This window comes from Quercus lobata, chromosome 2, assembly GCF_001633185.2.
Source record: "Quercus lobata isolate SW786 chromosome 2, ValleyOak3.0 Primary Assembly, whole genome shotgun sequence".
NCBI classification, from domain to species: Eukaryota; Viridiplantae; Streptophyta; class Magnoliopsida; order Fagales; family Fagaceae; genus Quercus; species Quercus lobata.
This window is the reverse complement of record NC_044905.1, coordinates 40,430,122-40,442,666: the sequence shown is the minus strand read 5'-3', so window position 1 is coordinate 40,442,666 and position 12,545 is coordinate 40,430,122. Positions and strand designations below refer to the sequence as shown.

The window sequence follows — 12,545 nt, the reverse complement described above, 5'->3', positions numbered from 1 at the left end:
TGACTATAGACCTATTAGCTTATGTAATGTTGTATATAAGATTGCATCAAAAGCTATTGCAAATAGGATAAAAAAGGTCTTACCGTCTATTATTAGTGAAACCCAAAGTGCTTTTGTGTATGAAAGGTTAATCATTGATAATGTGCTGGTAGCGTTTGAAACCATGCACCGCATTAGTCAAAAAAAAGGTGGAAGGGTGGGGGAGATGGCTTTTAAGCTTTATATGAGTGAAGCCTATGATAGGATGAAGTAGAGATGTTTGGAGAAAATAATGGAAAAATTGGGTTTTGCTGAGAAGTGCAAAAACTTGATCATGCAGTGTGTCACCACTGTCACCTATGCCATAAAAATTAATGGGAGCTCGAGGGGTCACATTAAGCCATCCAGGGGAATCCGACAAGGAGACCCCATATAATCTTTACCTATTTCTTTTGTGTGCAGAACACTTATCAGCACTGATCAAAGCTTCAGTAGACGATGGCCAGATGGAGGGTGTTATTGTATGTCGAGGTGGCCCAAAGCTTTCACATTTATTTTTTGCAGATGACAGCTTGATTTTTTGCAAAGCAACTCTAGCAGAATGTGACTCTCCACAGCATGTTCTAGAAGTATATAAGAGGGCATCAGGGCAACAACTGAACTGGGCAAAAACCTCATTGTTCTTCATTAGGGACACTCCCAGAGTTGTTCAAGAAGAGGTCAAACAAAGATTTGGAGCTCAAGCGATCAAACAACATGAGAAGTACCTTGGCCTACCATCACTTGTGGGGAGGAACAAAAGAAATATGTTCAATGCTATAAAGGAGAAGCTGGGCAAAACACTTGCGGGTTGGAAGGAGAAAATGCTATCAAAAGTGGGGAAGGAGGTCCTAATCAAAGCAATAGCCCAAGCCATACTGATCTACACCATGAGTTGCTTCAAACTACTAGACTCTCTTTGTGATGAGTTGAAGAGTATGATTAGGAATTTCTAGTGGGTACAGACACAAGAAGAGAAGAAAATAGCTTGGTTGAGTTGGGAGAAAATGTGCCAACTTAAGTCTAGTGGAGGATTGGGTTTCAAAAATATAAAGCTTTTTAATTTGGCACTCCTTGCCAAACAAGGTTGGCTCCTTCAAGTGGGTCATGATTCCTTGGTATACAAGGTGCTAAAGGCAAAATACTTTCCAAGTAGTGATTTTGTACATGCATCACTTGGAAATAATCCTTCATACACTTGGAGAAGCATCATGGCTGCCCAAGAGCTAGTAAAAAATGGTCTAAGATGGAGGGTCGGGAATGGTGAAAATATTCAGGTGTGGAGTGACGAATGGCTACTAGTTGCATCTACGTATAAAGTTGTATCTCCAAGGAATTTCCTACACATGGACACTCGAGTTAGTGAGTTGATTGACCCAACAAATGCAAGCTAGAAGTCTGCGGTAGTGGATACATTATTTTTGCCTCATGAAGCTAAAATCATTAAAAGCATTCCTTTTAAGTACCCAGCTACCTGTAGATAAATTAATTTGGACCGAAACGCAGAATGGTTTTTTTTTTTTTTATCTGTGCGGAGTGCCTATTCACTGGTTGTAAAACTAGCCCAATTTGCTACTCACGAGGTCAGTTCAGCTAGCAGCCAAATGAGAAGGTTCTGGAAGTTTGGTTTGGAGACTACCAATTCCTCATAAGATACGTCATTTAGGCTAGAGAGCATGTCGTGATGCTTTACCTACAAAGGCAAATCTGCTGAGGAGGAAGATTGTTCAAGATGACACGTGTGAAGGCCGCGGTATGGGATCGGAGAATAGTGGACACATTTTCTGGAGTTGCCTGAAAGCCCAGGAAGCATGGTCCTATTCGAAAATGGTGCTAAGGTCTGAACAAGGTGATCACCAAACGTTTCTGGACCTGCTGTGGAACGCTTTAATGGTTGAAGGTGCTGGGGAAGACAAGGCAGCACGGGTCATCACAATGGCGTGGGCGTTGTGGCACAATCTTAATGAAGTCAGGCATGGGGGGGAAAGTAAATCTGGGCAAGCCGTGGCTCAGTGGGCAACTCACTATCTCACTAAGTATAGTATGGCAATGGAGGCTACTGCAATCTCAAACCCGGTGGTAGAACATATAACATCATGGTCCCCCCCAGCTCCTGGTTGCTTGAAAGTAAATGTAGATGGTGCCATCTTTTCAGCACAGAGAACGGCAGGGATAAAGGTGGTTATCCGAAATGAAGATGGCAGTTTCAAAGCGACACTGTCGAAGAAAATTATGGCGTCGTTGGGAGCTGTGGAGGCGGAGGTAAAGGCTTTCGAGGCAAGTCTGCTTCTTGCAAAAGATTTAGGCGTTCATGATATTGTTCTTGAAGGGGACTCAATGATTATTCATAATGCTTTGTGCGAGAGGTCCCCACCCCCAGCATCAGTGGAAGTGGTAATTGTGGGTATGCAGGATCTGTGAAAAGATTTCAGACGAATTGAGTTCACTCATGTAAGGCGACAGGGCAACAGACCAGCCCACCTCTTAGCTAAACATGCATCTAGCATTGTTGACTATATTGTTTGGATTGAAGAGATCCCTTGCTGCATTGAGCAAGCTCTTATCCATGTTGTACTTTCCTTTTCAAATGTTCAATAAAAGTTTGGTCTTCCCATTAAAAAAAATAAATAATAGAAGGATTGATCTCTAGATTCCATACACCCTTGCAAAAGACACAGAGATAATCCACTTCATCAATCCATATCTAGTTGGAAGTGCTTTGGAACCAATCCAATTTCTACCAAGGGACAGCTAGCTTCCTAGGCTTCAATTTATTCCATGTTGCGGCAGAATTGAAGAGACCAGACTTAGATGCACAACACCCTTCTTGCGAAGGTGCACCCAAACAGTCTTCTTTGTCATAAATTTATCTCTTTACAATTTAGTTCACAAACTTTTAATTATTATATTTAATCCCTAAAATCTGGATTAAAAATAATATAGTTATGGTTTCGTCCAAATTTACAAAAATTACATTTTGTGAAAAACTTTCAATTACAACTTACTCAAATAGTTTGGCACTATCATAATTTTTGTTCCTAAAATTGTTAATGAATCTCTCGATGGCAGCCTTGTTTTTAAATTTTAATCCAAACCTTAAAAAGTATAATTATAAAAATCCGAAGTTTGTTACTAAATTGTAAAGTGATAAAAATTCAAACACGTGATATAGATAAATAGTAATTTGTCTTTAGGGGGAAAAGCCCATAATGGCATAATTTGTCCATGGTGACAAATTAAACCTTGCTTTTTTATTTTTATTTTTTTATAATAATAAAAATTATCATTTCAAACCGTGAAGGCCCTAAACATTATAAGTCATACATAACTAATAAAACAACCTATATTTGTTTCAAACCCTGAAGGCCCTAAACTTTATAAGTCATACATAACTAATAAAACAACCTATATTTGACCAGATGGTGATAGATGAATTATCTACCCAACAAACCTTATAGGGTTTAGGGTGGCCAACTAACTTCAAACCTAAGAGAGAGACAAGTTTAGAAGAGACTGCATTAATGCAACTTCCGCTGTCAATTATAACCTTGCAATTTGTGGTTCCACACTTGACAAAGGTTTGGAAGATAGAATTTCTTTTCCAATCATCACTTTCTTTGGACTCTGCTAGAGTACACCTAATAACACTCATTACAGGAGTATCAAGACTACCTTCACTGAGGTTATCGAAAAATGGTGGGGCTCTAATGCAAGCTAATTGGGTGGAATCATCCTTTCCTATTTCTACAATGTCTTCAATGTTAGGCTCATAGACTACTTCTTCTGCCTCTTCCTCTCCATCCAATTCTTCAATCAACAAAGTCTTATTAGGACATTGGGCAGCCATATGCCCAAAGCCTTGACACTTAAAACACTGGATTCTAAAATTGGGCCTAAATGTCTCTCTAACCACACTTCCCTTTGTCTTCTGGGAGCAAGGGCCTATTGTTGGGATTAGGTCTATTTTGAGGACCTTGTTGGTATCTATCTTAAGGATTGTCTTCTATGTGCAAGGGCCTATTGTTGAGGTAAGGCCTATTTTGAGCATCTTGGAGGTACCTACCTTGGGGACCTTCAAAATTGTTATGAGGCAACATGTGATTCTCAAATCTCCTTCCACCTTGGGGCCTAGGGATCAGCTCTAAATTTTTCACTAAGGTGTAAGCATTATCAAGAGTTGAGATCTGTCAAGCCACCAATTCTCTTTGAAGATCATAATTGAGACATTTCCTAAATCTACTCAAGGTAATTGGCTCATCTTCAGTCACATTGTTACGTATCCTATACTTTTCAAATTGCTCTACGTACTCAGTAGCAGACTTATTGTCTTGTCTCAAATCATGCCATTGATCCAACAAGTTGCCTTGATGAGATACTGGGAAGTACTTTTCATTGAGCTTTGCCTTCATTTCTTCCCAAAGAGTTACGGGTGGTTGGTAGGTCTTACGGAGGTGGTTAACAACACTATCCCAATGGAGTTTTGCTCTTTCCATAAGTTTCATTTTGGCAAATCTAACTTTTCGGTCCTCAGACAATTCATACCACTCAAAAAAATGCTCCATCTCTCGCACCCAATCATTGTAGACCGTTCCTAACACCATCGAAGGTAGGTGCCTTTACTTTGATATGCTTTGCTGAGTTGTCTTCATTGTCTCTATAGTCTTACCTAGCATGAGGGCCATGTCTATTATTATTTCTTCCATTATGTGCATTATCCTTGTCATACCTAGCTTCTAAGTGGCCCAGACGGGCAGTAAGCTCTGCAATGGCTTGTCTTAATTCATCTTGGGGAGGAGGATCCATGTTCAGGCAGGATTGGGGACTAGAGTGGGATTTAGAACTAGACTTTGATTTGGAATTAGACTGTTCTTCAGAACTAGTTACTAGACGACCACTACGCAAATGCATACAAAGAGATCAACAAAAGAAAAATTCTTAGGTACTCTTGAAGTATGGAGAAATGGTGCTCCGTCCTCTCACATTCATGGTGGAGTATGGAGAAATAGTGCTCCGTCCTCTCACATTCATGGTGGAGTAAGAATTACTCTCTATAAAATGCATATTGAAGTAATTTACAAGATTATGTCAACCATGTCTTTTTTATTTCCTTAATTTATTTGATCATTTGCACATATTAAGAAAGTTTAAATTAGGAGTAGTTTGTTTGACACTTTAATTAGAATTGCTGTTTACAGCTTAGAAATTAAAAAAATAAAATAAAAATAAACATGTCTTTGACACTTTAATTACCAAGATGATTAAAAAAAAAAAAAAGGTGAAAACGGATTATTTTCAGGCTTTCGGTCAAGACTTTGACTTTAGTCTCCCACTAGTGCTGGTGCACTTAAAGTTGTGTAGGCAGCCAATTATTGTTTACATACCAGAGCACGAGGTATAATTTTTTGCCTTCGAACAATTTTTTTATTTAGGCTTATACATGTTGGGATAAGGCATCCTAAAATTTTTCAATTTTTTGATTCCACATGGTCTTTAGAACTTGCTTACCCCCCCCAAAAAAAAAAAAACTATAGTCATGAGGTCTTCAACTTGAAATCTGGAGGTTGTAAGTTTTTTTTTTTTTTTTTTAAATTTTTTATGGTTATGGATTATGCATTTGACATGGTTTTACTCATTGATTCCATGGTCAAGCAAGCATTATCCATGGTGAAAAGAAATTTATTTTCATACATTCATAAAATAAAAAAATAAAAAATAAAAAAATAAAGAAAATTTGGTTTATTTTAGAAAGGTTTGGACAAAAAAAAATCATGTTTTTAACTTTTTATTTTTTTTTAAAAAAAACCCAAAAAATAAAGTCCAGGTCGGCTCTGGTATTGGTATTCATGGGTAAAAATCTAGGTAATAATCGGGTATAGGTACTTAACAAGTAATGGAATTCGGGTATCAATGAGAATAAGTTATGGGTCGGGTTTAGGTATACCTGACCCAAACCTGGTCCATGGCCATCCGTAGGGCCCTTTGGACCCACACTTAGGATTAAATCACGGATACACGACCTCACCTACTAGAACCGCATATCAGGTAATTCAAAGAAACTTCTAATAGAGATCAAACCTAGGATGTCTAGGTTTACAGTTCATCCCAAGCCTTTAATCACTAGGCTACATCCTGAAGGAAGGTGTGGATATCTTATAGTAAAATGAGCCCACTCAAAAGCCCTTTTTTATCCGTTCAAAACTTAACATTGAACTCCTTTACATACATTAGTATCAAATTTTCTTATTACATACTTTGTCCTAAATGCATCGTAGCATATCTTTCTCAATTTTCATTTCCCTTTCTTGCTTTCATGTTGAATGAACTTGCAATTTTGGAATTCATTCATCTCTTGGTTGAAACCATGGATCGTCATTTTGGCAATGTGGTAAGTCTGCATTCAGTTATATTTTTAAACTATATCTGGTTTATTTCCTATCCCTTGAATTCAACTTTCCCTGTTTTTCCTTAAAAGAAGTTGATATGGTTTTTCCTGTTTCTTTCTACTTAAATTTACAGTGTGAGCTAGACATCATGTTCCATTTGGAGAAAGCACATTTTATGCTGGAGGAAATGGTCATGAATGGGTGTACTGTGGAGACAAGCAAGACTAATATTCTGCGACCGATACAGCTGATGGAAAAATCGTCGTGAAAACTCTGTTTTAGGCACTAAAGATTTTCATAAAGATTCTCGTGTTTTGCTTCTTACTAGTGTTGTTGCCTGTTGTACAATACGCACAAAATATTATAAATTTTTCTCATTAATGAAAATTTTTAGTGTTTGGTTGTATTATGTTGTATTGATCACGTGCTAGTTGATGGATCAATTTTGAAGATCCTCTAAGCAATTTCTTTCTCTTTAGAATTGGGCAAACTACAGACTTTGCAATGATTAAGCAGAAAAAAATAAAAACAAATAATTCATTCGTTATGATTATATGCTGTGCAGAAGAATCATTGCTTGGGCCTGAGGGCTTAGTGTTAGTGTCCAATGTGCCTGACACTTGATGATCAGGGGGTTGGAGACTATAAGCAGTTATAAAAGTTTGAGAGTTTTAAATCTTAGGCCGTGTTCAATACTCTCATGATACACCTTTTTTTTTTTTTGGTTGAGAAACACCCTAATTACGATGCACTCAGTCGTGAACGTCTTACTTAAATTCTATTTCTTATCCTATCAAGCATATTCAAGATTGAGCTTGGCTTTGTCCCTAAACTCCCATTACCTCCTATCCAAAATTAATAAATAAATAAAAGAAGAAAGAAAAAAGAAAAAACTCCCATTACCCTCTACCCCCCACCCCCCAAGAATTTTTTTTTTTTAAAGCGTAAATTTAGCTAATATTGATGGATTTATCTAATCTTTATAGTTTTATTGGAATTGGTTAAGACAATGCCTGAATGATTGTAGACCGAATTGATATTAACATTTACAAAAAAAATATATATATATAGATATAACCTTTTTTATGTTACAACAAAAGGGGCCAAGCTTGAAAATGCTCCAACTGAAAGCCTTCTCTCCGTCCCTCACAACATTTCAACCTGCAACAGAAGTGGCGACTACACAGCTGCAGGCCTCCCATCCTTTCTAGGGTCACTAACAGCAGTGAGTGTACCATGGAAAAGATTGGCATTAGAATATTTTCCACTTTTTCTTCCCATGTAAATGTGGTTTTGGAAGGTTTGAACAACCAACTGGACGATGGCTCCTCCTGCCAGGGCCTTCAGTTGATGACCCCTCTCTTTTAAGAAAATCTTTCTTTCGTCTGAAAGCTCAATGTGATAGCCATCAATCACAGTCCAGTTTTCATAACAAACCACATTAGGTATTAGCTGCATTAGATTAATACTTATAGTCAGTTCACTCATTGAGAGTTATGCAAGAATTTATATATATATATATATATATTATGTTTATGTATTGAGAGGAGTCATGAACCTTGTGGTAAACTCTTGGATTCTCAACTGCAGCTAATGGTTCCATCCCCAAGATAAAATGGTTAAGAAAAACCTGGAGTACTGCTGGAACTATGTTCATACCACCACTACCACCAACGACCCCTGCCAGCTCATCATCCTGCCAAGGTAAGATACAAAGTGAGGAAAGTACAAAAGAAACAAACTAATGTACGTAAAGACAATCTGCTTAATGATACATCTGATAAGTGATATAGCTCCTAGATGGCAGACTATTGTACTAGTATTCAGATTGATTGTAGAGTTTCAATCAGTTTTAAAAGAAAAGGTTTTAGGGAACAATTTTTTTTAGTTATCCTATTCACTTACCTTGGTAACAATGATTGGAGTCATTGAAGATAATGGTCTCTTATTTGGTTTGATAAAATTTGAAGGAGCAGGAGGGAGTTTGTCAGGCGAAATTTCTGTGGGTGTAGAGAAGTCATCCATCTCATTATTCAGCACAATCCCAGTAGAAGGAGAGAGAACCAATGCTCCAAAAGGATAATTTACAGTAGTGGTCATTGATACAGCATTTCTATCTGCATCTACAATGCAGAAATGACTGGTTCCATTATCTCTAAGCTGACTCCACCTGGAAATTATGGGCCAAAACTTTAGAACAATGACATAGTGACTACAATATCAGGCATTATTGTCAGCCAGATGGGGAAAGCTCAAATTTATACCACTAAGGTAAATGGACCAAACCTGCTCATATAGTATTCTGGGGGGAAAGTGGTGTTGTCAAGTATCTTTTGCTGAATTTGCTTCGCAAAAGATGGGGAGAGCATGTCAGATGTATAGTTACTTATGTCAACAAAGTTAGGGTCACCCAAGTTCATTCGAACAGCAAACATGTGTTTCAGTGCTTCAACCAGGCGATGTAGACCAAGATCTCCCTTTGCAGCATTGGAATTTCCATAGCTTTCAAAGATGTTTAAAACCTGTTTTTACCAATTTTCAATAATCAATATACATATGCAAAAATTAATTCTGTATAGTGAAACATACTGTATATCCTTCAAAAGTAGCTTTTTGAACAGTTCAATCACCAATGGCCTAGTGTCCTGGTACTCTGTCCTTTTGAAGGTGAAAGGTGGAGATTTGGACCTCAGTGGGATTTTTGCTGGTAAAGATTATTCTAACACTAGGCAAATAATTGCAAATATAAGTTCTAATCCTCTAAAATTGGATACTCCAATCCTTCACCAAAAACCAAAGGCTTTTTTGTTCATCAAAAGAGTCAGTAAGTAAAGCATCTAAATTACTAGTGAGCAACACAGATAAGAACATGAAGAAAAATAAATTACCCACCAGAGAAAGGCCGAGTGTTCCACTTGAAGGAGGTGGCATTCCAAGTATAGTGTAGCCCATCACATTCACAGCCATTGCATCTGTCACCTCCACCGTATAATTCCTTAAATCCTCCATTGTCAAAATTCCACCTGCCTCTCTCACATCCTTCACTAACTTCTCACCAACAGTCCCATTGTATAAAGCTTGTGGCCCCTCCTCTGCCACTGCCTCTAAGCTGCGACTGAGTTCCACATTGTAGCATGTATCACCTGCTTCTAACACCTTCCCATTTGGCGCAAATACTTGGCTTAAACCTGGGTCGTTCATGATTATCTTTGCATACCTAGTAATGTAATTTCCAAGATAAGGTTTGATCACAAATCCATCTTTAGCAAGTTTTATGGCAGGTTGGAATAAAGTTCTCCAAGCCAAACGGCCATATTTCAACCAAGCTTCATGAAGGCCAGCTATCTCTCCAGGAACTCCCATTGCAAGTGCACCAACAACTTTGGACATGGGATTGTTCTCATACATATTCTGCTTTTGACAATTATATTTTTGTACAAAAAGCCAAAGAAAAATTGTTGTTAATGCTTGGTAGAAGAAAATGGTCAAATTTGAAGTCACCCTATCATCAAATGGGTCCAAACTAAAAGATCTGTAATGCACATGCCAATTTGATTTGAACATAGTAACTGTTTGATCAACCTGACTATTAATGCAACATATTTGATAAACTAGACCTACTGAATCTTGGGGTCCAAAATTTTAGCTAAAAGGGAAAATTTTGAACCTCTGAAGCTGCTAACGGAGCAGTTTCCCTCATGTCAAAAGCTTGGGTTTGTGAGGTTGAGGAGGACCTGACCATCATGAAGGCTCCACCTCCAATCCCACTTGCCATAGGATTAACAACACCGACACACAATGCGGTTGCCACTGCAGCATCAACAGCATGCCCTCCCTGCCTAAGCATGGATGCGCCAATTTCAGAACAACGTCCATCATCGGCAGCAACAACACCATGTTCTGACTGAACAATATCAGTATTATCAGCTCCAATTTTTGTATCATACTTGCTTCCTCCTCTTAGTGCCCAGGAACTTAAGTCACTGCCACTGACTATAAGGCCTACAACTGAAAAGCAAATAGCATGCCCATGGTTAAATATATAACACTCTCATGCCCATAAGCTGTCAAAAAAAAAAAAAAATCCATCATAACACAATAATAATATCGAGAACCATATGGTTTTTTGCAATCAATTTTGCCAGTTTTTGGCTAATCATTATAACCGATTTGGTGTCCTACCATTTAAAATCCCAGACTTGGGCTCAAAGCTGAAATGGGAAGATAATTAAAATTTTGAGACTTGGGGATTGCTAAAATCTGGTGACTTTGGTGAGGTCAGGCTTGAGCAAAACTAAAAATCACTTGAAATTCCAAACTAAAACTATGATTCCAAGATCAATTTCTTCTCTCTTAAGCTCAAAAGCGTACTCACTGGTTCAACCAAAAACTTTAGGGCCAAATTAGAGAACAAATTTTCTTATGTTTAATAGATCAATGTTTGTGCTGTCTTATGAAGCCAAACCTGTTACAGTGAAAACCTGGGTGTGGGTTCTCATGTATTATAGTCAAATTCCAAAAGAAAAGAGAAAAAAATCTTAAAAGCCCACAACATATTAGAAGACAAAACATTTCTTCCTTGGTTGTAATCTGTTTAAGATAAAGGATTTGTGACAAACCGAAAACTAAGAAAAAATAGAATAACCCCAGTTGAGGGAATAGAAGACACTGACTTGTAATGGCTATAAATGCAACAAGGAACCACAGAGATCTCCTCCAAATCTTGTTCTTGTTGTTGTCCTTGGCCAACACATCATTGCTCAGAAGTGGAGCTTCCATGTCTTGCTGCAACAGAGAGAGACACAGAGAGAGAGAGAGGCGGTAGGTAAACGTAAAACTTTAGAACGGTTGGTGGAGAGTTTGTGTTTGGTTAGGACTGAGGTTAAAATTCATACTCCAATATATTTGGCCAGTAAAAAACAACGGGTGTACTATTACATTGAAGATAGAAGTTAGTTAGAATTAACTCTCTAACTTGGTCAGGTTCCTGGGACATATTCAGAGCCTGATTCAGTGATTGGTGCTTTTTGCCTTTGCCTTTCTTTTTGCCAGTTTCAGCGTTCCTTTTTAACTACGGAGCAAATTAATTGCAGCCACGTTAGATTTTTAAGAGCCTTTTACGGATTTAATACGAGTCGCACGATATGTGCTTAATCCTAATAATATATTATTTACAACGTGATGCATGCATCTTTACTATATATTTTAGAATGTCCAATTTGGATTTCTACATGTGTCTTTTAAGTGTCTGACTCGGCTTCTTTAGATTCTCCAAAAAATAAAAAAAAGAGACTTGGCTTCTTTTTTATTAATTTTATTTTTAAGTAAAAAATTGACGTGATAAGTTTTACACCCCTTTTTAATCAAATTTGGAATCTTTTTAATTTGTACTCAATTTAATTTTTAATTTTATGCCAAGTGATTTATTGTGTGTAAAAATTAAAGAATCTAAATCCAAATAGATTCTAAATTGTATTTCAATTGGAGTCCAATTTTTCACTACGTGTTCATTTATTTATTTTTTTTAATTTTTGTAACAAATGAATTATTGAATGAAAAAACCGAAGAGTTTAAATCCAATTAAATTCTAAATCATATATATATATATATATATATATATAATGAGAAACCATTACATATTTTACAAATGTATGATTTAAAAAAAGTATAAGCTAATACTATATATAATTTGAATCTCTTCTATAAAATAAAAAGTATAATTATTAATGTTTTTAATTGTATTCGTGCATAAGCGTAAGGCTACACAATATTTTAACTAACATGTAACCCATGCAAACACATGATGCATTTAAAATTAAACACAAATTTATTATAAAATATAAATAATTAGTCAAATTATTAAAAAAAAATAGCATGTAACACATGCATATGTATAGATACATTTAAAATTAAACACAATTTTTATCATAAAAATATAAATAATTAGTCAATTTTTTTAAAGTAAACGTAATTAGTCATATATTAAAATTCTTACATAAATTTAATGCTACTTATGATCATTTTTTTTTTAATTTTTAATAAAATAGAACGTGTGGTAATTTTTGCTGTGTGGTAATTTTTATTTTCCATTTTTATTAAGTATATATGATTTTTTTAAAAAATTTTATAGTTCATTAATATTAG

At 36.5% G+C, this 12,545-nt stretch overlaps 1 protein-coding gene across 1 annotated transcript; it reads right to left on the bottom strand.

Moving 5' to 3' along the window:
* Nucleotides 1–7,369: 7,369 nt before the first annotated feature.
* On the bottom strand, nt 7,370–11,417 carry LOC115975602 (glutathione hydrolase 3). The gene is made up of 7 exons (XM_031096454.1): nt 11,075–11,417; nt 10,069–10,409; nt 9,294–9,812; nt 8,688–8,923; nt 8,307–8,571; nt 7,960–8,097; nt 7,370–7,853 (listed from the first exon to the last, which is right to left on the bottom strand). Exons 1-7 carry the CDS (start codon nt 11,178–11,180, stop codon nt 7,581–7,583), a joined length of 1,878 nt encoding a protein of 625 aa, XP_030952314.1. The 5' UTR covers nt 11,181–11,417; the 3' UTR covers nt 7,370–7,580.
* Between the last annotated feature and the right edge of the window lie 1,128 nt (nt 11,418–12,545).